A 27435-nucleotide genomic window follows, 5' to 3' on the forward strand; every position below is an offset into this window, starting at 1 on the left:
AAAGGAAGGATTTGCACACGCCGACAGCCACAGATCTGTGGTTAAGTTCTCCGAGATGTTTGGAACAACCTCCCTGTTGAGTTTGTTTGAAAACTTTGTGCAAATGTATGAGAAGTGATGCTGTTCTGATAGCGAAGGGCGGTCCCACCAAATACTTACTGGAATTAGATTTCGCTTTTGTTCACTATTTGCATTTTGTCAATTTTTCTTTTTAAAACACTGTTCAAAAACTTTTTTTTGTTAAAGCATTCTTACTTTGGCAACATTTTTTTATTCCCACACTTGCCAAAAAAAGTTTGCCCAGTACTGTACATTCCATTGACCACCTTTTTTTGATACTTGAGACATTAAAAAAATGAGCAACACCGCCATGTACAAAACAGGTGATTTAATTGGTTGAAAATAGTGTTTTATGCTTTTACCAAAACAAAAATATACATGAATGAATACACACCCATACTATTTGCAGTATTCTCTACCTTAGGCATTTTCCGTGCAGCATGTTTAGCTCCTGGTGACTACAAATCCCAGCATGCTTTTCACATCACGTCTCTGTATAACAATTGTATCGGTGTTAACAGGTTTTGCACTTCAGTTGTATTTAATGCAATTTATTGCATCATAAAGGGAATCCTCAATGACTTCGCTTCTGGCCGTGCACCCTCCACTGCAAGGACTGGGTATCGGTAGGAAATCTCTAAACCTGGATATGAAGTAGAGTAACGTGACTGCAACATTCAGGTTTGGATCTTAACCTGTGCCTTATTTTGGGAACCCAATAGTATAGCATAGGTGCACAGCAGAAGGAAGTGCTAGCTAACGGAAACCCATTACGGTCTGGGACTATGCAATAAATACACTGCAGCTTACAAAGGACAGACCCCAAGAGCCGGATCGTCTGCGGCCAGAGCTTTGGATATATCCAGACGGCCGATTCACCCATTTAAATATCCCATAGGCAGACATTGATACTCTGAGGAGCAAATCAGAATTTGCTGCATAAAGGATCTAAATCTGGATATAGCCAAAGTCAGAGGAGTCATTTCTCATACAGCAATTTACAAGCAAACATTCTTCACATTTCACCGTACAGGAATATAAATCCACATTCATCGCTACCTTATATCATCCAGACCTAACAGACTTGTCATGGAAGATCTTTCAGAGAATGGTAATACCAATGTCAAATTCATCCTTTCTGGCTTTAGATTCTTTCTATTAAAAATAACCATTCTGCATAACTAAAAAATTAAAAAAAAATAAATCTAATTTAATTGTTTAACGAATCTTATTTCCAAAGGTGAATACACAGCCCGGCAGTGTATGCCAGGCAGAAGGGAGGAATACACAGAGCACTGGTGGCAGGAAAACATTACATGGACAGAAGATAGGCCAGGAAAAATGCGTAGAGTGGTAGGAGATCACATATGATTGGCTGGAATATGGAATTATAGGACGCTTTTGGTAAGGGATAACATTTCTGACACTAACACTTGGAGCATTTAGTAACTTTTTGCACAAAAATAGGGATTTATCACAGTAGTGACTGGATCTTCGAGCGAATTTTGTAGTTTACGCAACAGATTGCAGTTGGCTAAAACCTCCACTAGAGGGCGGTAAGTAATCTTACATTCCTGCTTGGATGCAAGCAATATCATATATATTATATATTTCCAATGTTAAATAGTACTGACCACTGTTGGACAACCCCTTATCAATTCAGGATCCCAATTAAAATAATTGCCTCTCGCCTCAGCTAGCATCGCCATTCCAGCATTGTGCACACCGCTATTTTGGTCAGGTGATGTGATATTGTTGCGTCATGCGGCCATTGTAGCCAACGAGCAGCCGCTGATGGGCTGCAGCGTTTATTACTTTGTTGATGCGGCCGTCCGCCCTGATGGTATATTGATGAGCTGCGGCAAAAAAAGCACCTGCTCATTGACTGCAGTGGACACAGCACTGTCACGTCGCCTGCTGGGTATAGTGGAGCAGACATCTCTGGAACAGCAACATCGTAGAAGGGGACGATCAACTGTTTTTATTGTAATTGTGGACGTAAAATTATTGAGAAAGGGTTGTCTAGTAGTGGACAACCCCTGTAAACACATCCTGATCTGTTAAGGAGTAACTTCATTTTTTATATACTTTTGTGCAGCATGGAAACACACTAAAAACTTTGCAAACACTTTATTAAGGGGAATCTTTTTTTCCACTCCTGCTTTTCCCTGATCTCTCTGCCTTTTAGCGGCGTTGATATCAGAAAAGTACACATTTGGAGTACAGATGATGGAAGTGAAAGTCAGCTCAGCACGTGCCTCACTAACTCTGGATGTAAACCTGCGGTGGAAGATTGGTGGTGATGAGCACAAGAAGAGGTCAAAAGGTCCTGACCCTTTCACTGCCATCATCTGTACTCCAAAGGAGTACGTTCTGATAACACAGCTGAAACACAGGAAAATAGACAGGGGAAATGCAGGGGTTAGGAAGCCAGTTATATGCAACATTTTTCTTTTTACAAGAAAAAAAAAAAAAAAAAGACAGATCAATAAAATAAAATAAAGTGATTTTCAAAGTTTCATACCTTTCCATGCTGGACAATATGATGGTTTAGTTACTCTTTAACAATTAAAAAAATAAGCAAGAAATAAATGGATTTTGTGATGGATAGAGAGCAGTAAGTTACATACAGGGGATGTAATCTGTTTTGTATTTTGCTTTTGTCTGCAGCACAATTTCCGTGCGTCCCATTGTGACGGACGGAGCAAAGGCAAACTATTCTGCAATGATCTGCCGTGTGTAACCCTCCTGAAGCAGGAGTCCCATAGATGCCGCTTACCAAACATAACATGGTATAAAGGACTATAGCGATGGAAAATGTCACCAGACAGAGCTGTCCATTTCAGGACATGTAAAAGAGGCCCTGCTAAAGGGAAGCTAGTGGGTATACCCGCACTAGTGAGTGGGAGCAGCTGGTAGAGGAATCACACTCCTCCTCAGCAGGTAAAACCACTTCCCCTCCGCTCTACAGATGGTTTTGTATTCGTTGAGAGATAATCTTGTTCCTGTTATTCCTCCTAGATATTTATCGTCCCATCTGCGAAGAGGAAATAAATTGCTTAATAAAGTTGTATTTGAAAAAAATAAAAGTATTGATTAGCATGGTAAACAGCTTTGCCGCAAAAGAAAAGACTCAGTGGCTTGAAAGAAATAATATTAAAAAGTAAAATATTAAACTCATCCAGTCTTCTGCCACCTTGTGGTGGAATATGTGCAATGGTCTGATGGAATTTTTTTTATTTTTTATAGGGATTAGTTGAAAGGGAACCTGACGGCTGATAAATATTGCACAATCCATGGGGAAAAATGGTTTAAAATTGGTCTGACTGTGACCAATCCGTATAGGATACTAATTGGACAGGCGGGTCCCCAAAGGCTTCTCCCCATCCACTGCCTTGTAGTGACAGTTCTCTCCTTGTGTGCGTGTATAGCGAGTGATCTGCCACTCCAGGGCAGCAGGCAGGTAGAACACTGCTGTGAACCCGCCTGTCCGACTAGTATCCTTTGCGGATGGGTTCCCGGTGGTTTTTAAACTAGGTTTTTTTTTTATGGGACACCGCAGCGTGTCAGAATTAAATATATATATGGCCGAAATCATACAAACAGTATCTGAGACGTGCTGCTCGTAGATCGGCCATCATGTATCAGCTGCCAGATTCCCTTTAAGTATTACTTTTCACTTTTACCAAACATTCTGCTTGAAAAAATGCTAGATGCAATAAGAAAAAAATACTACATTGTTTGCGAATAAAAAGTTGCCTTCTAACATTGTCTACATAGAAGTCTCATCTCATAGTGGCTTGTAGTTTATATGTCTACTATCGCCCTAACGCTTATGTTTATGCATAAGGCAATTTTTATTTAAGCTTTGTTTTTCCAGTAAACATTCATATATCGTAAACTCAGAATCTGACCTGAAAAGACAGACTAAAACTAATGCAATAAAATGAGAACAGCGGATTTACTAGAGCCCATAAAAGAACTGTACCTCTATTGTGGCACCTTGCCCCTGTTCACAAATATGGAGACAAGTGATGGGTACAGAGTGGGAACTACAGTCACAGATGGACTGCGACCCCAGCTATAGAAAGTGGACATAGGACCTTCTGTAGGGCGATTAAAGGGCTGTCCGGTCTAAGTAGTGAAGTCTGCAGTCACTTTGTGACTGCACACCGATGTATTGTGACAGTGTGCGATCGCATACTGTCACGACGCCCCCCGTATGCCCAGTGCGAGGGGCAGTCACGTGACCATGTCCTTGGTGCTGTTCTCAATTCTCTTCTATTGAGAAACGCCGGGTAAGAGCAGTCAGTACGTGTCTGCAACTATGCAAACCACATACATGAGGTCACGTGTCCACCCGATCCCACGTGAGAAGGAAATCTTATGCAGAAAATGAGGAATATTGTGGTTCAGAGTCCACACTGCCCAAGATCCAAAGGTGTAGTCACACAATGTTATAGCATGAATGTGTTTTTTGGGTCAATGAAGAGTTGCTATCATTGGGGTTTGGTCCTGATAAAGAGGTTTGGAAACCTTGAAACGCGCTGACAAAAAAAAAAAAAAAAAACGCATTCATGCTTTAACCTAGTGACTACACCTTTGAACGTTGGGCGGCGCAGACTCTGAACCACTGAAATTCCTTATTTTCAGAGTGGCATTTTATTGGTGGTCCGTCTGCAGCCTTTACATGCTGAACAAACAGGCAATCCCTGCATGTGTTGCAGCAGGTGAAAAACATCGAGACATGCAGCCGCGGGGACTTGAACATATTATTCGAGCACGCCAAAGTCACTAGATTAGCACCCGAGCATGCTCAGATAACACCTTATCAGAACACGTTCGCTCATCATTAATTATCAGGCGAGACTGTATTCGCACTGTCTCTCCAGCTTTATTATTTGATTTAGAAGGAAATCTTGGCAGTGTGTGGGCACACAGTCACGATTCAGCGGTCTTGTCTTTTGACACCGGACAACCCATCTAAGTGTCTACGAGGGTAAGAGGTGGAAGGCAGCGATTAGGTTCTTTAGGATAGTTACTGTGCAGCAAGTATTTAATAAGCTCCTCCTTAACAAATGTGGAGCATAGGCAGAAGATACAGCAAGTCTTGAACATCTTAAGAGAGGGATTGCGGAGCTAATAAATAGAGAAGGACGCAGCATGGGAAATACTCACAGGTTCACACTAACACAGCTAGAGACAGAAGAGACGAGCGCCCTGGCATATTACACACATTCAGAACGGACACGACCCAGGGACAAACAAAAATCTCAATGAAATGAGTAGAAAAGACAAAGACGACAATAAAGGAGTCGATCCCTCTTCACATGAGGGACAGGAGTTTCTCTGTTTATGGGCTTCGTAAAAAGCTGGTGAACTCTTATTAGTGAGTGGCACCAGCACATGATGAGATGGCAACAAGACCCTTACGGGCAGGAGTGGTGTCCATGTAAACAAGCACAAGTAGAGCGAAGGAGACTTCCGGCAGTTTCCTCCATCGGAGATGATCTCACTAATGTGCAAAACGTTCCAGCGATCTTACAGAATAAACCTTCCAAGTCTCTTACTACAACCAAACAAAAGGCGGCCCATGGTGTAATGCTGGGGTTACATGTATCCCATCAATGCACATACCCTGATAAGAAAACTAGATCTCTCAATAATAAAAAAAGAAAAAAAAGGAAATCCAACACAATGTCTCTCTCTACTCCTTTCCTACTCTTTAGCAGCAGAAATCATATTCAAGCAACGTAAAGGGGGAAACTTCACCCCTGCAAGAACTGGCTCAGATTACTGTGGAACATTAGTTCTTTATCCTGATCAGTAGCTGGCAAGAAACTGCCAACAATTTCCTCCTGATAAATCCATTGCTCCTGTCCCATGAAGTCCATTCACGAGCCGTCGTCCATCAACGCTAGACTGTCTGACCATCCATGGAGGCAAGGACCTGGATACCAGGTGCTCGTCACACTGTAAGACAATTCCTTGGAGGTAAATCAAGCCTTTCCTTGACTGCGAATTCTGTTCACAGGCAGAGATAATCTGTCCAGTCCTAGAAGGAGAACAAATAAGGGAATCAGACAACAGAGTATACAGTAGAGCAACTCTCTATAGTATATATAAATAAGTCAGGTATTTTTCCTAAAGGTTTGCATATGTTAATTAAATGGCTGCTGTTTACAAAGGGTCTTTAGGTCTGTCTCTCTTTTTATGAAATAGGTATGTTAATCAGGCACGTTGCACATGTGGTCCAGTCCAGTCCAGTGGGCGGTCCCATTCAGTGGCTGAGCTATAACTGCATGAACAGTCATGCAGGGAAGGCTGTCAATCACTGAAGTCACACAAACACCGGGGACTTCACTGCATAAAATGCAAGGTCTGTCGTAGAAACGAACGTGCTTGTAGAGACCTCTGGAGGATTATCTCCCATAAGAACAAATAATAGGGCATATGCTGTCCTCCTGTACTCTGACAGTGCTGCTGTGGACAAGTCAGGAAATCCTTATACACATCAGATGAAGGGCTGATTGCAATAACGTTACATTTGAACTGTTGGCGTGGTTTGCACGCGCAGGCTGTGCGTTTCTTTTTAGTGATGAGCAATATGGACAGACCCCTTGCTGATTTAATTTTGGAACTTTTACAGTTCGTTTTACATCACAATTTTATTACGTTCAGAGACCGGTATTACCTGCAGAGGCGTGGCACTGCCATGGGTGCGGCGTGTGCGCCCGCCTATGCAAATCTCTTTCTCGGTTTCTGGGAGAGGGAGGTTTTCCGTGAGGAGGGGGCATGCACCGCTGACCATGTGCAATGCTGGTTTCGTTACATCGATGACCTCTTGATTATCTGGCAGGGCCCGGTCTCTGAGCTGGATAGGTTCATGTCAAATTTAAATAATCCATATAACATCAAATTGACTTATAGATGGCATGAACGTAGAATTGATTATCTAGATATCGACTTGTCAGTTGATACCTCAGGGTCCGTCCATACTGACATCCACCGAAAGGAGACCTCAGTTAATTCTTTTCTTCACTCCTCCTCTGGACATACTCACTCAACTATAAAGGCCATCCCCATTGGCCAATTTTTTAAGGGCCAAACGTACTTGCTCTACGGCAGATAAATTTGAACAGCAGGCAAAAGATTTAAGGGAACGTTTTCGGGCAAGGGGGTACAGCCAGAGAAATATCAAACATGGGTACCATCGAGCCAAATATACCCCACGACAAAAATTATTCTATAACTCTGTTGCTCCAAAGGAGGACTGTGATACTCACACTAGGTTTATCACTACGTTCAACTGCCAGTGGGACATTATGCGAAAAATTCTCACCAAACACTGGCCGGTTCTTCAAACTGATTCAATATTGAATAAAGAAATCTCGGAAAGACCCCTTATTACAGCCAGGAGAAGTAGAAATCTCAAGGACCACTTGGTCAGGAGTGATTATGTTGTACCCCAAAAAACGAATTAAGAAACAGAGATGGGGTTGTTTTCCCTGTGGGAATTGTCTGTCGTGTAATTTACATAATATTATTAGGACAAAAACCTTTACAACCGCCAACGGTACCTGGGAATACACAATCTCTCACTATATCTCGTGTACAACTTCTTTTGTAATTTATTTTGCACAGTGCCCTTGCTCTAAAATATATATTGGTTTGACTTCCAGGGAGCTACGAGTTAGAGTGAGAGAGCACGCAAGAGATATTGTGGCAGCGAAAGAGGTAGAAGACCTCTCTCTGTTAAAAACTCTGCCCAGACACTTTAGGGTGCATCATGACTCAGATCCAAGTGGCCTTAAGGTCAGGGGAATTGACCGGATCCATGGAGGTATAAGGGGTGGAAACATGAAAAAACTCTTGGCCCAAACAGAGACAAGATGGATTTTTGAGTTGGGCACTATGACTCCCATGGGATTGAATGAAACACTTAGTTTTGCTCCGTTATTGTAACTCTGCTGATTTTAAACTTTTTTTGTTATGTCTTGTTTTTAACTTGTTTTCTTTGTTATTTTTATATTTTAGTGATTTTTTGCATCTTTCTTGTCTGAGTTATGGTTTTACATACTTACCCAGGATTGCCAAACATGTTTGGCCATATCTGATGCTGAGCTACATTGTGAAAAGGACTCTCCAACAATGCTGAGGTTCACCCTTAAATGATCATCACAACAATTACACAATTGGACTGCTCTGATATCTTTTGGCTAATGTACTAGTGATCTTATGGTCATTGCACCTTTGATCTCATTGCTATTCATATTTATATAGAGAACAATTATGTTATGAGACTCTGCATGTTGGAATCACTGTTATATGAATTTGCAATGATATTATATGCTCTAAATGATGGCGTTTTATTATAATGCTTGAATCCTTTGTCGCACAACCTGCGAATTTTCTGAAAAGGTTAATGTTTCACTAATAACCTGTTATGGAGTGTGCTCTTTATTACTGTGTTTCATCTTTTGGGCGATTCCCAATGATATCTTTTGCATATGGTGCTATTTATAGGGCCCTTTTCACACTGCAGCGGTATTTTTCCAGATTTTTTCATCTAATATGTGCTGCAGGCGTGGCACGTAAAGGGTTTTGAACTTTCAGATATAGTCTGAACTATGGTTTCACCCAGGATTGTTAAACATGTGTGTTTGATGCTGAGCTACATTGTGAAAAGGATCCTTTCCAACAACGCTGAGGTTCACTCCCGAATGATCATTATAACAAGCATGCAATTGGATTGTTTTAGACATCCATTTTTTTTATTTTATTGTTATTCATACTATATAGAGAACAATTGTGCTATGAGACTCTGCATGTTGGAAATATTGTCATATGAATTTGCAATGATATTATATGCTCTAAATGATGGTGTTTTATTATAATGCTTGAATCCTTTGTCGTACAACCTGCGAATTTTCTGAAAAGGTTAATGTTTCACTAATAACCTGTTATGGAGTGTGCTCTTTATGGCTGTGCTTCACCTTTTGGGCGATTTCTAATGTTATCTTTTGCACATGGCGTTATTTATAGGGACCTTTCTACACTGCAGTGGTACTTTCCCAGATTCCTGCATTTAATATGTGCTGCAGGTGCGGCAAGTAAAAGGTTTTGCTTCTTCAGATATAGGCTCTGAAAGTATGGTGATCGGGCTACAAAAGGATGGCAACGCGCACGTGTACCACACCTGAGTCTCCTGCTTCTTGCCAACGGCCTCTATCATTTGTGGCGTGCGGATATGACGTCATCAGGGGGGTTTTCCTCCATGCACGCCACAATTGAGTGCTGAAAGCGGCTGCACCTGAGACTCGGGGGTTTACACACACAATTTCCTTGAAAAAGCTAAAAAGGCGAAATGTACGTCGGGACTCCAGGAATTCTGTGAACAGGCGATTAAATGGATATGTGCTCATGTTATATGTGATTACCAGCATGGGGATTTTTTCCTCTATATGGCACTTTACAGACCACTATGGGTCTAGGTGGATATATGCTTACATGCTGATATATTTTTGCACTTTACCATTACCTGTATCCATTCCTTTATTCCTGTATTTGTGTGTATTTCACTTGGGTACATATTCCTTCCTCTTACTTGTATTTTGCTTGTCTATTTATCTATGATATGAATTTACTTAATAAAAGTTATTTTTTATTTATGATATATCTCTCTGAGTGGTGCGTTCAGGATACTTTGTATCCACTTTTTGGTCTGTTGCGGGAGGAAGCTGCTTTTTCCTCCTGTAGCATCGGAGATGAGTTGGTCTAACTTTTCCCCGAACAGGCGGCCACCCTTATAAGGCAGGGAAGTCAAGGACTTCTTGGAAATTGAATCGGCCCGCCATGTCCTTAACCATAGAGCTCTCCTAATGGCTACCACGTTCGTGGCCGCAAGTGCCGCACAATTGGCCGCATCCAAGGTAGCGTTGATTAAGTAGTCACCAGCCATAGCGATCTGACTCGAGATCTCTGATACCACTGTAGTGTGTGTGTGTTTGGGGGGGGGGGGGGGGGAGAGAGCACTCCTCGATTGTCCGTAGCGTTGCCTCTCGCCGTCGGGACCGCACTTTCCCGGTCCTGTGTCCACCACACGTGCTGTTTCTCCTCTCCGATGTGCGCACTCCTGCTGTGGGTGGGCCGACCGTCCTTTCCCGGTTGCGGCCTACCCTGACACGAAGCCGGGGGCTCAATTTATCCGGCGCCCGCCCAGGCTCCGGAGGGCGGGCTGCCAGAAGTGACGTCGCGCAGGGAGGGCGGGACTTCCGGCAGCGGCCTACCACCGGCCGAAGCCGCGGGCTGGATTTTTAGTGTGAAGGGGTGGCGGCGGGCGGGCAGGCCGCCGCATACCAAGGACGGAGCCGGCATCGGGACCCGGCATCAGGCACGGCGTCCGTCACGCCGCCAGGGGGGAAGGGGAGGGGGCCTACGCTGGAACCCCTTTCAGTCATGCTGACCTGAGCGCTACCGCAGGGCCCTCCCAGGCCATCCCATCCATGCCCACTGGACGCTGACGACTTCTCCGATCAGGTAGAGGGAAGGAGGGTGATATCCAGGACGGTGCAGGCACCCTAGCTCCGTCCTCCTTCCAGGGCTGAGGAGAGGGACCGTCCAACCGCCTTGCAGCACCGCCGTCTAGCATTGGTGGAGCAGTGGGGGCCGCTCGGACTGTCTTGTGCCTCTGTACGGCCCATGGCTTCCATACCTAGGGGTGGTCAGGGCTATGTCCGGCCTCATGTCCCACGTCGCGGGAGAGGATATGTGGAGGGATACTCGCACGTGCTCGCCCGTTGATGGTTTGGGGAAATCGGACCTTTTCAATAGGATCCGTTGCCCCTGTCTTACCTTCGTAGCAAAAGAGAGGAGAGAAAAAAAAAAGTCTGGGGAAAATGGCCCAGATATGTCCCATGGTGCAGGAAAGGCTACGTGGAGGCGATACTCACACGTGCTCGCCAGTTGTTGGTTTGGGGAGATCGGACCCTTTCAATAGGGTCCGTCGCCCCTGTCTTATCTTCATAGAAAAAAGAAGTCTGGAGAAAACCAGACATGTGTGCCTCCAAAGGACACTAAGCATAAAACTGGTTCCCGCCCGCAATCGGGGCGAGGGTGTATACAGCGGAGGAAGAGCTAACCTTGTGTTGCTTACTTAGTGTCAGCCTCCAGATGGCGGTAGCATACACCCACAGTACCTGCGTCCCCCAATGAGACGAAGGAGAAAATTACTTCAGGTCCAATTTTTCTTATTTTACCAAGGGTAACAGGAGAAATTGGATTGCCAAAGTTATTGTGCAATTTGTCCTGAGTACGCTGATACCTGATATGTAGGAGGGAACCACTGTTTCGGCACATGGCAGAGCACAGAAGAGAAGGTGCGCCGTTTGACTTTTTCAATGCAAAATTGGCTGGAATTCAGATTGGATGCCATGTCACGTTTGGAGAGCCCCTGATGTGCCTAAACAGTGGAAACCCCCCCCCCCCTCAAATGACACCATTTTGGAAAATAGACCCCTCCAAGGAACTTATCTAGATGTGTGGTGAAAACTTTGAACCCCCAAGGGCTTCACAGATGTTTATAACGTAAAGCCGTACAATTAAAAAAATCATTTTTTCCACAAAAATGATCTTTTCACCCTCAATTTTTATTTTTCCAAGAGTAACAGGACCCCAAAAGTCATTGTGCAATTTGTCCAGAGTACGCTGATACCCCACATATGGGGGTAAACCACTATTTGAGCGCATGGCAGAGCTTGGAAGGGAAGCAGCTCCATTTGACTTTTTTGGCTGGAATTGGGAAATGACGCCACGCCGCGTTCGGAAAGCCCCTGATGAGCCTAAACAGTGGAAACCCCCCACAAATGACACCATTTTGGAAACTAGACCCCCCAAGGAACTTATCTAGATGTGTGATGAGCACTTTGAACCCCCCCCCCCCAGTGCTTCACAGAAGTTTATAACGCCGGGGCGTGAACATAAAAAAAGATGGATTTTTGGTTCTTACCGTGAAATCTCTTTCTTGGAGCCTTCATTGGGGGACACAGATTACCATGGGTGTATGCTGCTGCTGCTAGGAGGCTGACACTATGCAAAACAATAAAAATTAGCTCCTCCCCGGCAGTATACACCCACCGACAGGCACCAAGCACCTCAGTTGGTGAAAAAGCAGTAGGAGAAGCAAAGAGAAAACTCTAAACATATGTACCAACCCAACAAGGGACTCTAAGACCCAACACGGTACAACTTAAACAGGGAGGGTGCTGTGTCCCCCAATGAAGGCTCCAAGAAAAAGATTTTACGGTAAGAACCAAAAATCCATCTTTCTTTATCGCCTTATTGGGGGACACAGATTACCATGGGACGTTCCAAAGCAGTCCCAAGGGTGGGAACAACAATAAGGAATGAAAGTAACGGAAAGGCTTAGGTCGGCCGGTGAGCCACCGCCGCCTGCAGAACCTTCCTACCAACAACAGCATCAGACGAGGCCTGGATATGAACCCTGTAGAACCTCGTAAAGGTGTGCAAAGACGACCAGGTTGCGGCCTTTGCATGGCCGAAGCCTGGTGACGAACAGCCCACGAAGCCGCCACAGCCCGGGTGGAATGAGCTCTTACTCCCGGAGGGGGTCGTTTTTCCTGAAGACGATACGCTTCCAGAATGGTAGAACGAATCCAGCGAGCGATCGTGGATTTGGAAGCCGGAAGGCCCTTCTGGCGACCTTCAGAGATGACCAGCAAGGAATCGGACAGACGAAAGGAGGATGTCCTGACGAGATAGACACGCAGTGCTCTAACTACGTCCAGTTTGTGGAGAGACTTCTCAAGCGGATGAGAGGGAGCCGGACAAAAAGAAGGAAGAACGATATCCTCATTGATATGTTAAGAGGAAACCACCTTTGGAAGAAAAGAAGGAACGGGCCTGAGGACGGCTTTGCCCTGATGGAGAATCAGGTAAGGGGAACGACATGACAAGGCCGCCAATTCAGAAACTCTTCTGATGGATGTAATAGCGATCAAAAAGGTGACCTTCCACGAGAGAAGGGACAAAGGAATGTCCTGGAGAGGCTCGAACGGCGCCTTCTGGAGAGCGCTAAGAACGAGGTTGAGATTCCACGGGTCTATTGGCGAATGATGAGGAGGAGCCACATGGGAGACCCCTTGGAGAAAGCTTCTCTACCACAGGTCAAAACCTATCTCTCTTTGGAAGAGGATAGAGAGAGCGGAAACCTGGCCCTTGAGCGTACTGAGGGACAGACCCGCTTCTAAACCAGACTGAAGAAACCCAAGGATAGATGGGATAGAAAAGGACATTGGGAAGACTTTTTTATCATCGCACCAACGGAAAAAAGCCTTCCAGTACTTATGGTAAATGCGGGAAGAGGCTGGTTTCCTGGCTCTGATCATAGTTTGAATAACCTGACTGGACAGACCTGATTCCTTCAGGATTGCGGTCTCAACGGCCATGCCGTCAAACTCAGAGACTGAGAATTCTCGTGGTAAAGGGGGCCTTGCGAGAGAAGGTCTGGATGGTCTGGAAGCCTCCAGGGGACGTCAGCGAGCATGTTGACCAGTTCCGCGTACCAAGGCCGTCTTGGCCAATCTGGAGCGACTAGAATCACTGGTACGCCTTCCGATTTTATCTTTTTGACCACTCGTGGGATGAAGGCCCGAGACGGGAACAGATAAGGAAGTTGAAACTGGGACCACGGAGTCACCAGCGCGTCGCATGCGACGGCTAGAGGGTCCCTGGACCTGGCTACGAACTGCGGCACCTTGTGGTTCATCCGAGATGCCATGAGGTCGACATCTGGGGTGCCCCAACGGTGGCATATCTGATTGAAGACTGTGGGGTGCAGCGACCATTCGCCGGACGCTAGGCCCTGGCGACTCAGAAAGTCGGCTGCCCAATTTTCCACCCCTGGAATATGGACGGCGGAGATTGCCGGAACGTAACGTTCTGCCCAGCGGAATATCTTGGCCACTTCTGACATTACTTGCTTGCTGCGCGTGCCCCCCTGATGGTTTATGTACGCCACGGCCGTGGCGTTGTCCGACTGAATACGGACCGGCTTGCCGGAGAGGAGAGGCTGCCAGTGAAGAAGGGCCAGGAAGATTGCTCTGATCTCCAGAAGATTGATTGGGAGGAGAGACTCCTGTGGATTCCAGCGTCCTTGGGCCGCTTTCTGATGGAACATGGCTCCCCATCCTAGAAGGCTCGCATCGGTGGTGATGATTTGCCACTGAGGCGGAAGGAAGGACCTCCCTTGGAGAACTGACGCTGGCCGTAGCCACCAAGTGAGAGATTGCCTCACTCTGAGAGGGAGCAGAATAGGACGGTCCAAGAACATCGTGGTCTTGTCCCAGGCTGAAAGCAGAGACAGCTGGAGGGGGCGAAGATGAAACTGCGCAAAGGGTACTGCTTCCATGGAAGCCACCATCTTCCCCAGGACCTTCATGCAGGACCGAATGGGAATGGGAGTAGGCCTCTTGAGAGTTCTGATGCCCTTGGAAAGAGTCGCACATTTTTCCCCTGGAAGAAAAACATGGGCTAGATTCGTGTCGAATTCCATGCCCAGAAAGGTCAGACACTGGTTGGGGGTCAGAATGGACTTCTCCTTGTTGACTAGCCAACCGAGGCGGCCGAGAGTGTCCAGGGTTATCTGAAGACTCTGGAGACAGTCCTGGCGAGACAAACCCTTGATCAAAAGATTGTCCAGATAAGGGATGATGAGGATCCCTCTGGAGCGAAGGATGGCCATGACGGTCGCCATCACCTTCGTGAAAACACGGGGCGCTGAAGCTAGGCCGAAAGGAAGAGCCGTGAACTGAAAGTGGTCTCCCTGAATCGCAAATCGAAGATACTTCTGATGTTGCACACAGGCATCCCGAATGTTCACCGAGCAGAGGAATTCCCCGGGTTCAATTGAAGCAATCACCGACCGAAGAGACTCCATTTTGAAATGAAGAATCTTCACGTGGCGATTGAGCAATTTGAGGTCCAGAATTGGACGAAGGGAGCAGTTTTTCTTCGGAACTACAAAGAGATTGGAGTAGAACCCGGAAAACTGTTCGTTTGAGGGAACGGGAACAATGACTCCGGCGGAAAGAAGGGAGGAAATGGCCTGCAGAAAACCCGGAGTCTGGGACCGCTGTCGCGGAGGCCGAGACCGGAAAAAAACGTCTGTTCGGGGGGGGGGGGGGGGAAGCAAATTCGATCTTGTATCCGGATGCGACGATTTCTCTGACCTAAGCGTCGTCGACAACGGACAGCCAAGCATCCACAAAAAAGGAAAGTCTGCCTCCCACCCTGGAAGAAATTCCAGGTGGGGGTGACCCGTCACTTAGAAGAAAATCTGCCGGAATTGGCGCCTGAAGATCTGGAGTATTGTCCTCTAGATCTCCAGCGAGGAGCGGGTTTGTAGGAAGGTTTCCTCTGATCCCGCTCCCTGGTGGAGGGTGGCCGATCTTGTTGAGCAGATCTCTCCGTGGCAGAGAAGGGACGAAAGGGCCTGAATGGTCAAAAACCCTTTCTGTTGAAAAAACGTTTCGGTCGAGACTGGGGAAGCGAAGTGCTTTTTCCACCAGTGGCATCGGAAATTATCTGATCCAGCTTGGCTCCAAAGAGTCTAGAGCCATGGAATGGCAGATTGGTAAGCAACTTTTTTGAAGTAGTGTCTGCATTCCATGACTTTAGCCAGAGGACTCGGCGTACAGCTACTAGGTTGCTGTTAGCCCTTGCTACGCAGTCGGCCGTGTCCAAGGAGGCGGCCAAAAGGTATTTTCCCGCATGGTTAACCTGACCTGCAAGATCCGCCAACTCGTCTTGAGGAGCTGACGCTAAGATGCCCCTGCGAAGAATTTTTGCCCAAGCGGAAATGACTTTCGCCACCCAGGCGGATGCGAAAATAGGGCAGAGAGGCGCCGGATGCCTCAAAGATAGACTTAGCCAGAGATTCAATCTGCCTATCAGTAGGATCTTTAAGCGATGCCCCATCTGGCAGAGAAAGCACCGTTTTTGAGGCTATCCGGGAAACTGGAGGATCCACCTCGGGAGCCTTGGACCACTTTGTGAGCAGGTCTGCGTCAAAGGGGTACAGTACGTCTAAGTACTTGCGGCCTGAGAAACGTTGCTCAGGGCGCTCCCAGTGTTTGGATAAGGTAGTATCGAAATCTTTGTGATTGGGAAAGGTTCGAGATGGAGGTCTTGCTCGTTTAAGGAGAACAGAGCATTCCTGAGGGGGAGTCTCATCCTGCTTAAGTTTCAGTGTTTGGAAGATAGCTGAAATAAGACTATCGACCATGTCTCGTGTTTTAGAAACGCTGTTCCCTTCTGAACTAGCTTCCGATTGAGAGTCATCGCCTGACTGAAGGTTGTCATCCGAGGAAGGAGAAGGAAAGCTGGGAGAAACAGAAGGGCCCTGCGAGCTAGAGGACGAAGTAGACAGAGCCCGCTTCCTAGAACTCCTGCCCTGTCTGTCTCTCTGAAGGTCGCGGTCAGGTGCGGACGACTCACCCTGAGAGGTGGTCGGGGCACAGGTGGCTGTAGATAGCTGAGGTAATCGTTCTAAGACCTGGACCAGCGACTGTGATACTTTTGTCGAGTCAGATACAGACTGACACATTACAACGTCTCACTTCGGGGGGAGGGGGGAAGGGAGAGTGTCCTCAGCCCGGGACTCTGTGCGCTCCTGAGATGCAGACATATTTGAAGGACTGCAGGGGGGGCAGAATGGGGACGACCGACCCGATGCCCACTTCTTTTTACAGCGCACACAGGCGTAATAGGTAGCGGTGGGCCTGAAGCAGAGATCCCCTGAAGGGTTGGGCATAAGTAAACTGCACTGAATGGCCGCAGGAATTAGGGAAGAACTGCCGAGGAGAGCTAATCTTTGCCTCAGAGCAGAGCCTACCGAGATTCTGGCAAGCAGCAGAAAACGCCGAAGTGTCCCCCAAGCAGCGCAGGAAGGAGTGAAAATCCAGGAAATCCTTGTGCTGGAGGCTGGGGGCGGAGCTTAGCGGCTGCGCCGTGACTGGCTAACTGCGACGGAGAGGGCATGGCCGAAGGGGGAGGCTGGCATATCAAAAGAAAAGGAGCCCTGTGATGGGCTAGTAAAGGCGCGCTGAAAAGAGCGCGCTCAGGAAGGGAGGAGGGAGCACGCTGAGGGAAAGTGAAAGTGAAAGGAAGACGCCGCAGCCCCATGCCTAGCAATTGTGAAGGAAACGCCGACATAACGGTGCCGAACTGACAGTGGCCCTGCTGCTTGTGACGCTGCTGTGGTGAGTGGAGGGATCCCCAGTATCTCCCTGACTAGTGCAGGGAGAGGGTGAGACGCAAGCGGCTGTGTGAGCTTGCGGCAGGCAGAGAGGGCGGGAGATTCAAATAACTGTGGACCTGTAATCACCAAGGTCCAACTTCTCCCATTCACGGAAGCTTATGCGGGGCCGGAGGGAACGTACAGGCACTTACCTGACGTCCCTGAAGAGGATGACCACAGGGGCCCACGGAGAACAGGCAGGCCCGCTGGGGGGTCCTCTGTACCCGCATCCTGCAGAAGACGGCTTGAACCTCCTGCGATCGCCGTCTTCCTCTCAGCCCTGTCCCAAGAAAGGGGTGAGGAGGGGGATTCGGCAAGGACCAGCCACCTGTCCATAACCCTTATCACCGGAAGGTGATAAGGAAAAAGTCCTGCCTGCGGTACTGAGAGTTGCGATGTGGGTGACACCACACTGCTCGATCAGCCGCATGATATAGGAAATCAGGGTGATAACTATACCCTGTTTCCAGACGGAAAAACCTGAAAAATAAAAGAGAAAAGATTAAAAAGTTCGATCTAAACCCTAAAAGAAAAAATGGATTATTAACTGTGGATCTGGGGAGATCCCGGTCCGCCTCCTACAGACACTAAGCACAAACTGAGGTGCTTGGTGCCTGTCGGTGGATGTATACTGCCGGGGAGGAGCTAATTTTTATTGTTTTGCATAGTGTCAGCCTCCTAGCAGCAGCAGCATACACCCATGGTAATCTGTGTCCCCCAATAAGGCGATAAAGAAATAATTTTTTCCACAAACATGATCTTTTAGTCACCAATTTTTTTATTTTTCCAAGGATACCAGGAGAAATTGGACCCCAAAAGTTGTTGTCCAATTTGTCCTGAGTACGCTGATACCTCATATGTGGGAGAAAACTACTGTATGGGCACACGTAGGGGCTCGGAAGGGAGGTAGTGACGTTTTGGAATGCAGACTTTGATGGAATGGTCTGCGGGTGTCATGTCGCGTTTGGAGAGCCTCTGATGTGCCTAAACTGTTGAAACTCCCCACAAGTGACCCTCTTTTGGAAACTAGACCCCCACGGAACTTATCTAGATGTGTGGTGAGCACTTTGAACCCCCAAGTGCTTCACAGAAGTTTATAACGCCCGGGCGTGAAAATAAAAAAAAATATCATTTTTTTTTCCAGAATTTCCAATTTTTTATTTTCCTAAGGGAACAGGAGAAATTGGACCCCAAAAGTTGTTTTGCAATTTTTCCTGAGTAGGCTGATACCCCATATGTGGGGGTAAAACACTGTTTGGAAGCATGGCAGAGCTTGGAAGTGAAGGAGCACCGTGTGACTTTTTCAACGCAGAATTGGCTGGAATTGAAACGCCATGTTGCGTTTTGGAGAGCACCTGATGTGCCCAAACAGTGGAAACCCCCCAATTCTAACTCCAACCCTAACCCCAACACACCCCTAACCCTAATCTCAGCCCTAGCCCTAACGGGAAAATGGAAATAAATACATTTTTTTATTTTATTATTTTTCCCTAACTAAGGGGATGATAAAGGGGGGTTTCATTTACTATTTATAGCGGGTTTTTATGTTTGGCAGCTGTCACACGTTGAAAGACGCTTTTTATTGTAAAAATAGTTTTTGCATCACCACATTTTGAGAGCTATAATTTTTCCATATTTTGACCCACCGAGTCATGGGAGGTCTTATTTTTTGCGGGACGAGCTGACGTTTTTATTTGTACCATTTTCGGGCACGTGACATATTTGGATCGCTTTTTATTCCGATTTTTGGGACGCAGAATGAAAAAAAAAAAAAAAACAGCATTTCAAGAATTTCTTTTACACCGTTCCGTGTGCGGTAAAATTGATAAAGCTTTTTTTTCTTCGGGTCAGTACGGATACAGCGATACCTCATTTATGTCATTTTTTTATGTTTTGGCGCTCTTATGCAATGAAAACAATTTTATATAAAAAAATTATTTTTGCATTGCTTTATTCTGCGAGCTATAACTTTTTTATTTTTTCACTGATGACACTATATGGTGGCTCGTTTTTTGCGGGACAAGATGACGTTTTCAGTGGTACCATGGATATTTATATCCTTTTTAATTGCGCGTTATTGCACTTTTTGTTCGGCAATATGATAATAAAGCATTATTTTTTGCTTTTTTTTATTTTTTTAAGGGGTTCGCTTCGGACGCGGCGATACTAAATGTGTACTTTTATTGTTTTGTTTTTTTTTATTTCCAAAAAATAAATTTATTAGGAATATTTTTTTTTTTTAAATTTATTTAGCAATTTTTTATAAATTATTTTTACACTTTTTTTTTTAAACTTTATTACATTGTCTCAGGGGGGACATCACTGTCATGTGTCAGATTGCTGATCTGACATCACAGAGCGCTGTGACAGATCAGTGATCTGTCACAGGCACTGCAGCAGGCTTCCTCATGCCTGCGCTCAGCAGGCAGTGAGGAAGCCGGCTCTCTGCAGGCCACTGAAGGTCCCCGCCTCCATATTGGATACAGGGACCTGCAGGGAAGGAGTCCCCCGCAGCAACGCTGCACATCGCGCTGCTGCGGGGGTCTCAAGGAAGCACAGAGGGAGCCCCCTCAATGCTGATGCTTCCCTAAACCCCCGGTACACTGCGATCGTGTTTGATCGCAGTGTGCCAGGGGTTAACGTGCCGGGGGCGCCCGATAGCCTTGCAGAATATAAACGTTAATGAGCAGCAATGTTGACTAAAGGGTTATTCGCATCTTCATAGCTGGATATGGTTGGATAGTGCTTAGAAAAACAATAACTTTTGCAATTTACTCTCATAAGAATTTGCAGACGACGTTCTTGAGATCTTCTTTTGCTTACAACTTGTTGTCTTGGAGAATGCTCATTGCGGATGTCTAACTTGTAATAGATGCACTGAAGCTGGCCAGGACCTAGCGGTTACAGCATGCTTCAGAAATCCTGCCCAGCTTCACAACAGTTACAAGCTCAATAGAAAAGAGCTTGTAAGCGATGCGCATGTTCCTCTGTCTAGTGGCAGTGGTCGGTCTCCAGGACAACAGGCAATAAAACAAAAACGGAAACTTAATATCTCAACAACGGGTGAAAATTTTAATAAGCAGTAAATTGCAAAATTGCTTGTATTTACAAACCAACCCTACCCAACACTCCCATCTATAAAGATGGGAACAACACTTTTAAACGGAAGGTACAGGCACAAAAAAAGAATTTTGAGTAATTTCCCGATGTATGCAATTGGCCATAGAATTCCTAATGCTTACTCCAAGTTACTTTAAGTATTTCAAATGGCTATAAAATGGACAAATTTCACATCCAGTTCTTTTCCAAACAGCGCTCTTACCGAATGCACGGATAAGCTCAGCTTGCATGGCCCAGGTAAACTTCTTTACTAGGCAGAGTGTGGTGAGACTGGCAAACAAGATGTTGTACAGGAAGATCAGGTAAAAATTTCCCAGCCAGTTGGAACGCCCAAAGTCTCCCAGAAGGTCAAATCTAGTAATACCTAAATGTTAAATGGCACAATAAAAAAAAAAAAATCAAGACATATAAATAATCTAGTAATAATGACAGACGAATGTTACATATCAGACTCTGAATAGTCTAGCCAGAGTATGTTCTCTTAGCGTCCAATATCCTCTATAATCTCTTCCCTCCAGCTAGCTGTCCATTTGTGATTTTTTTTTTTTTTTCACCACTGATTTTGCCATCTGGTCTCATAAATAAAACACATCTCAGGTCGACCCGCAAAACATACGGCGATAAGCCACAATCAAACTGATGTAATTCGGCTTTCTACAATGTTTTTTCAGGGAATTAATTCCTTTATCTGTACAGGAGTCTACCCTGTTCTAAGAAAAAAAATATATATGTGTGTGACTGACCACTGCCTAATACACTGGATAAAAAGTCCACACACCTCTAGAGAAATGCATTTTTTTCTCATGTAAAAAAAAGAATCACACCAGGAATCATTTCCACCTTCATTGTCTCCAATAAGCAGTATAAATCCATTGAGAAGTAAACAAATCATATATAAACTCATGGTAAATATTAGTCAGTGCACATCTGCCATCATTTACAGGGTTCCCGATTAACACCATATAAAGTTTAGCTGTTCTAGTAGGATTTTCCTCATATCTTCCATAAACAGCTTACAACACAGCAAAGGGATGTCGTTGTTGAAAGTTATCTGTCAGAAGAAGGTTCCAAATAAATTCCAAGGCATTAGATAGACCATGGAACAGTGTGAAGACTCATCAAGTGGCCTGGACAGTCTCAAAAATTGATGAAAAGACCTGATGACAACTGGTCCAAGAGACTGTAAATAGGCCTAAGGCAACATCAAAGGAGCGTCAGGAATTTCTGGCAAGTACCGGTTGTGTGCTGCATGCGACAACAATCTCCCGTATTTTTCATACGTCTGGCCTGTGGGGTTGTGCGGCAACTCGGAAGACTTTTCTTACAAGGACAAACATTCAAGTCCAGCTATGCTTTGTCAAAACCTATATCAAGTCTACCAAAATCATGTAGAAGATTACTGTTTTGGAATAGACCAAACCTGAATCCAATTGAAAATTCATGGCCCTGATTCATCAAGACTGGAATTGTTTAGGCTCGTCAGAGGTGTATTCCCCTTTGATGAATCAGGCCCTATGTGTTGACCTGTGGTGGGATGCACACTAACGATACCCTCGCAATCTGACAGTTTTGGAGTGCTACTGCAAGGAAGAGTGGGTAAAGAAAAGCCATTCTAGATGTGCCACGCTGATAGGCTGCTACCCAAAGTGACTGAATGCTGTCAATGCAAAGGTCACCTCAACAAAGTATTAGCTTTAAGAGTGTGCATATTTATGCAACCACATTATTTTAGTTATTTCCCCACCCAAAAGAGATTTCAGTTTATTTTTCAATAGATTTATCCTGTTTTTTCATGAAATAACATGGCATTTTAACAGAAAAGTGGTGTGTAGGCGTTTTATATTCATGGTAAAAATACCAAGCATTTAAATTGTAGCGAGAATCTAACCTTCGTTAAGTAAAGATTAAAACAATTGAGTATTTTCACTAAAGTTGCCCATCAACAAAAAGTCACATCAAAAAGGTCAGTCTGCCTTATATTCAGTAGAAAGACCCCTTAGATAAGGAGAAGAGGACACTCAGTTTTCTGTAACAAAGAGTGACCATGCATTTCTGGCCTATTAGGCTATGTGCACACGCTGCGGATTGGTCTGCGGATTTTTCCGCGCGGATTTTGCAAAGTCTGCAGGTCAAAAGACCTGCGGTTTACCTGCGGATTAGCCCTGCGGTTTCACACCTCTACAATGGAGCAGGTGTGAAACCGCTGAGGATTCCGCAAAAACAATTGACATGCTGCGGATCTGAACCCGCAGCAAATCCGCAGCATGTGCACAGCGTTGTTTTTCATAGATTATAATGTATTATACTGTACAAAGCAGCAGAAACTGCAGCGGATCCGCAGGGCCAAATCCGCAGCGTGTGCACATACCCTTACACACGTGGTCAAATTTGTTGGTACCCCTCGTTGAATGACAGAAAAACCCACAATGGTGAATGAAATAACTTGAATCTGACAAAAGTAATAAATCAAAAATCTATGAAAATTAAAGGGAATAAGTCACCCCATTTTAGCCCTATAAGCTGTGGCCACCGCCATCAGGGGCTTATCTACAGTATTCTGTAATGCTGTAGATAAGCCCCCGATGAAACCTGAAAGATAACACGTTAGACTATACTCACCAGGGGGTGGGTGCGGTGGGTGTCGCCGTCCAGCGCCTCCCATCTTCATACTATGATGTCCTCCTCCTTGCTTCTCACTTGGCTCCTGCGCAGGCATACTTTATCTGTCTTGTTGAGGGCAGAGTAAAGTACTGCAGTGCGCCGGGAAAGGTCAGAGAGGTCCCGCGCCTGCGTACTGCAGTACTTTACTCTGCCATCAACAAGGCAGATAAAGTACGCCTGCGCAGGAGCCGAGGGAGAAGCAAGGAGAAGGACATCATCGTATGAAGATGGGATGCGCCGGTCCGGACCGCGACACCCATCGGATCGGATCGAACGACAGGGTGAGTATAATCTAACTCTTTTTTCTCATCTTTCAAGTTACATCAGGGGCTTATCTACAGCATTACAGAATGCTGTAGATAAGCCCCTGATGGCTGTGGCTGCAGCTTATAGGCCAAAAATGGGGTGACCGATTCCCTTTAACACATGAAAGTCAGACATTGCTTTTCATCCATGCTTCCACAGAATTAAAAAAAATAAATAAATAAATAAAACTCGTGAAATAGGCCTGGACAGAAATGATTGTACCCCTGAAAATAATGTGACAAAAGGGACATGTTAAATCAAGGTGTGTCCACTAATTAGCATCACGGGTGTCTACAATCTTGGAATCAGTGAGTGGCCTGTATAGAGGGCTACAGATACTCACTGTGCTGTTTGGTGACATGGTGTGTATCACACTCAACATGGACCAAAGGAAGCGAAGGAAAGAGTTGTCTCAGGAGATTAGAAAGAAAATTACAGGCAAACATGTTCAAGGTAAAAGTTATAAGACCATCTCCAAGCAGCTTGAGGTTTCTGTGACTACAGTTGCACATAATATTCAGTAATTTAAGCTCCATGGGACTGCAGCCAACCTCCCTGGACGTGGCCGCAGGAGGAAAATTGATGACAAATCAAAAAGATGGATAATACGAATAGTAACAAGAGCCCAGAAAAACTTTTAAACAGATTAAAGGTGAACTTCAAGCTCAAGGAACATCAGTGTCAGATCGCACCATCCTTCGTTGTATGAGCCAAAGTGGAATTCATCGGAGACGACCAAGGAGGACACCATTGTGGAAAAAAAATCATAAAAAAGCCAGACTGGAATTTGCCAAACTACATGTTGACAAGCCACAAAGCTTCTGGGAGAATGTCCTATGGACAGATGAGACAAAAATGGAACTTTTTGGCAAGGCACATCAGCTCTATGTTCACAGACGGAAAAATGAAGCATATCAAGAAAAGAACACTGTCCCTACTGTGAAACATGGAGGAGGCTCTTATGTTCTGGGGCTGCTTTGCTGCATCTGGCACAGGGTGTCTTGAGATTTCATTGTACCCTGCAAAGATTCTAGACTATCAAGGGATCCTAGAGAGAAATGTGCTGCCCAGTGTCAAAGCTTGGACTCAGTCGCAGGTCATGGGTCTTGCAACATGATAATGACCCAAAACACACAGCTAAAAACACCCAAGAATGGCTAAGAGGAAAACATCGCAGTATTCTGAAATGGCCTTCTATGAGCCCTGACCTAAATGCTATTGAGCATCTTTGGAAAGAGCTGAAACATGCCGTCTGGAAAAGGCAACCTTCAAACACGAGACAACTGGAGCAGTTTGCGCTTGAGGAGTGAGTCAAAATACCTGTCGAGAGGTACAGCAGTCTCACTGACAATTACAGGAATAGTTTGATTGCAGTAATTGCCTCAAAAGGTTGTGCAACAAAATATTAAGTTAAGGGTACCATCATTTCTGGACTGGCCTATTTCATGAGTTTAATTTTTTTAACCCCTTCCTGACATCCACCGTACTATCCCGTCCACGGTACCCGGGCCCGTATGACCGTGGACGGGATAGTACGTCTACCGCGATCAGCGGCGCCCACGTGGTGAACGCCGCTGATCGCGGCCGGGTGTCAGCTGATTATCACAGCTGACACCCGGCACTATGTGTCATGGGCGGTCACGGACCGCCCCCGACACGTTAACCCCTTGCACACCGCGATCAAACACGATCGCGGTGTACCGGGAGTTAAAGGGAAGCATCGGCAGGGAGGGGGCTCCCTCCGTGCTTCCCTGAGCCCCCCACGGCAGCGCAATGTGCAGCGCTGCTGCGGGGGACTCCTATCCTCCAGGCCCCCGAATCCAAGATGGCGACGGGGGCCTTCGGGGACCTGAGGAAGCTGGCTTCCTCAGTGCCTGCAAAGCGCAGGCAAGAGGAAGTCTTCTTCAATGCCTGTGACAGATTGCTGATCTGTCACAGTGATCTGTGATGTGACAGATCAGCGATCTGTCACAGGACAGTGATGTCCCACCTGGGACTATGTAATAAAGTTAAAAAAAAAATTAAAAAAAATGTAAAAATAAATTTAAAAAAAAAATAAAAAAATATTGCCCAATAAATTTATTTTTTGAAAATAAAATAAAAAATAAATAAATAAATAAATAAAAGTACACATATTAGGTATCGCCGCGTCCGTAACGACCTGCCCTATAAAACTGTCCCATTAGTTAACCCCTTTAGCGAACCCCTTAAAAAATAAAAATGAAAAACGAAGCAGAAAATAATGATTTATTATCATACCGCCAAACAAAAAGTGTAATAACGCGCGATCAAAAAGATGCATATAAATATCCATGGTACCGCTGAAAACGTCATCTTGTCCCGCAAAAAACGAGCCGCCACACAGCATCATCAGCGAAAAAATAAAAGTTATAGCTCGCAGAATAAAGCGATGCAAAAATAATTTTTTATATAAAATAGTTTTCATTGCATAAAACCGACAAAACATAAAAAAACTACATAAATGAGGTATCGCTATAACCGTACTGACCCGAAGAATAAAACCGCTTTATCAATTTTACCACACGCGGAACAGTGTAAACGCACCCCCCCAAAAGAAATTCATGAAACGCTGGTTTTTGTTCATTCTGCGTCCCAAAAATCGGAATAAAAAGCGATCAAAAAATGTCACGTGCCCGAAAATGGTACCGATAAGAACGTCAACTCGTCTCGCAAAAAATAAGACCTCACATGACTCGGTGGGTCAAAATACGGAAAAATTATAGCTCTCAATATGTGGTGATACAAAAACTATTTTTACAATAAAAAGCGTCTTTTAGCGTGCGACAGCTGCCAAACATAAAAACCGCCACAAATAGTAAAATCAAACCCCCCGTTATCACCCCCTTAGTTAGGGAAAATTAATAAAATAAAAAAAATGTATTTATTTCTATTTTTCCATTAGGGCTAGAGTTAGGGCCAGGGTTAGGGGTGTGTTGGGGTTCGGGTTGGAGTAAGAATTGGGGGTTTCCACTGTTTGGGCACATCAGGGGCTCTCCAAATGCAACATTGCGTCTGATCTCAATTTCAGCCAATTCTGAGTTGAAAAAGTCATATGGTGCTCCTTCCCTTCCAAGCTCTGCCATGCGCCCAAACAGTGTTTTACCCCCACATGTAGGGTATCAGCCTACTCAGGACAAATTGCAAAACAATTTTTGGGGTCCAATTTCTCCTGTTACCCTTAGGAAAATAAAAATTTGGGGGCAAAAATATCATTTTTGTGGAAAAAAATGATTTTTTTATTTTCACGTCTGAGCGTTATAAACTTCTGTGAAGCACTTGGGGGTTCAAAGTGCTCACCACACATCTAGATAAGTTCCGTGAGGGGGTCTAGTGTCCAAAATTGGGTCACTTGTGGGGAGTTTCAATAGTTTAGGTACATCAGGGGCTCTCCAAACGCACATGACACCCGCAGACCATTCCATCAAAGTCTGCATTCCAAAACGTCACTACTTCCCTTCCGAGCCCTGACGTGTGTCCATACAGTAGTTTTCTCCCACATATGGGGTGTCAGCGTACTCATGACAAATTGGACAACAACTTTTGGGGTCCAATTTCTCCTGTTACCCTTGGGAAAATGAAAAAATTGGGGACTAATTGATCATGTTTGTGGAAAAAATACGATTTTTTTATTTTCATGCCCGGGCATTATAAACTTCTGTGAAGCCCTTGGGGGTTCAAAGTGCTCACCTCACATCTAGATAAGTTCCTTAGGGGGTCTAGTTTCCAAAATGGGGTCATTTGTGGGGGGTTTCCACTGTTTAGGTACATTAGGGGCTCTCCAAAGGCAACATGACACCCGCAGACCATTCCATCAATGTCTGCATTCCAAAACGTCACTACTTCCCTTCCGAGCCCTGACGTGTGTCCATACAGTAGTTTTCTCCCACATATGGGGTGTCAGCGTACTCAGGACAAATTGGACAACAACTTTTGGGGTTCAATTTCTCCTG

At 45.3% G+C, this 27435-nt stretch overlaps 1 protein-coding gene across 2 annotated transcripts in view; it reads right to left on the reverse strand.

The window, feature by feature from the left end:
• Positions 1–373: 373 nt before the first annotated feature.
• Positions 374–27435, reverse strand: part of LMBR1L (limb development membrane protein 1 like) — a 114615-nt gene continuing 87553 nt past the window's right edge. The window contains exons 16-17 of one of the 2 annotated variants that reach the window (XM_073563415.1): positions 20700–20861; positions 374–6115 (exon numbers count right to left, since the gene is read on the reverse strand). In XM_073563415.1, coding sequence (XP_073419516.1) covers positions 6060–6115; positions 20700–20861 — 218 coding nt within the window. In that variant the 3' untranslated portion in view covers positions 374–6059. The remainder of the gene's footprint in view (positions 6116–20699; positions 20862–27435) is intronic. The other variant, XM_073563416.1, reaches the window with a different exon arrangement.

Source organism: Dendrobates tinctorius, unplaced genomic scaffold (assembly GCF_039654945.1).
Source record: "Dendrobates tinctorius isolate UK_male_01 unplaced genomic scaffold, ASM3965494v1 ptg000388l, whole genome shotgun sequence".
NCBI classification, from domain to species: domain Eukaryota; kingdom Metazoa; phylum Chordata; class Amphibia; order Anura; family Dendrobatidae; genus Dendrobates; species Dendrobates tinctorius.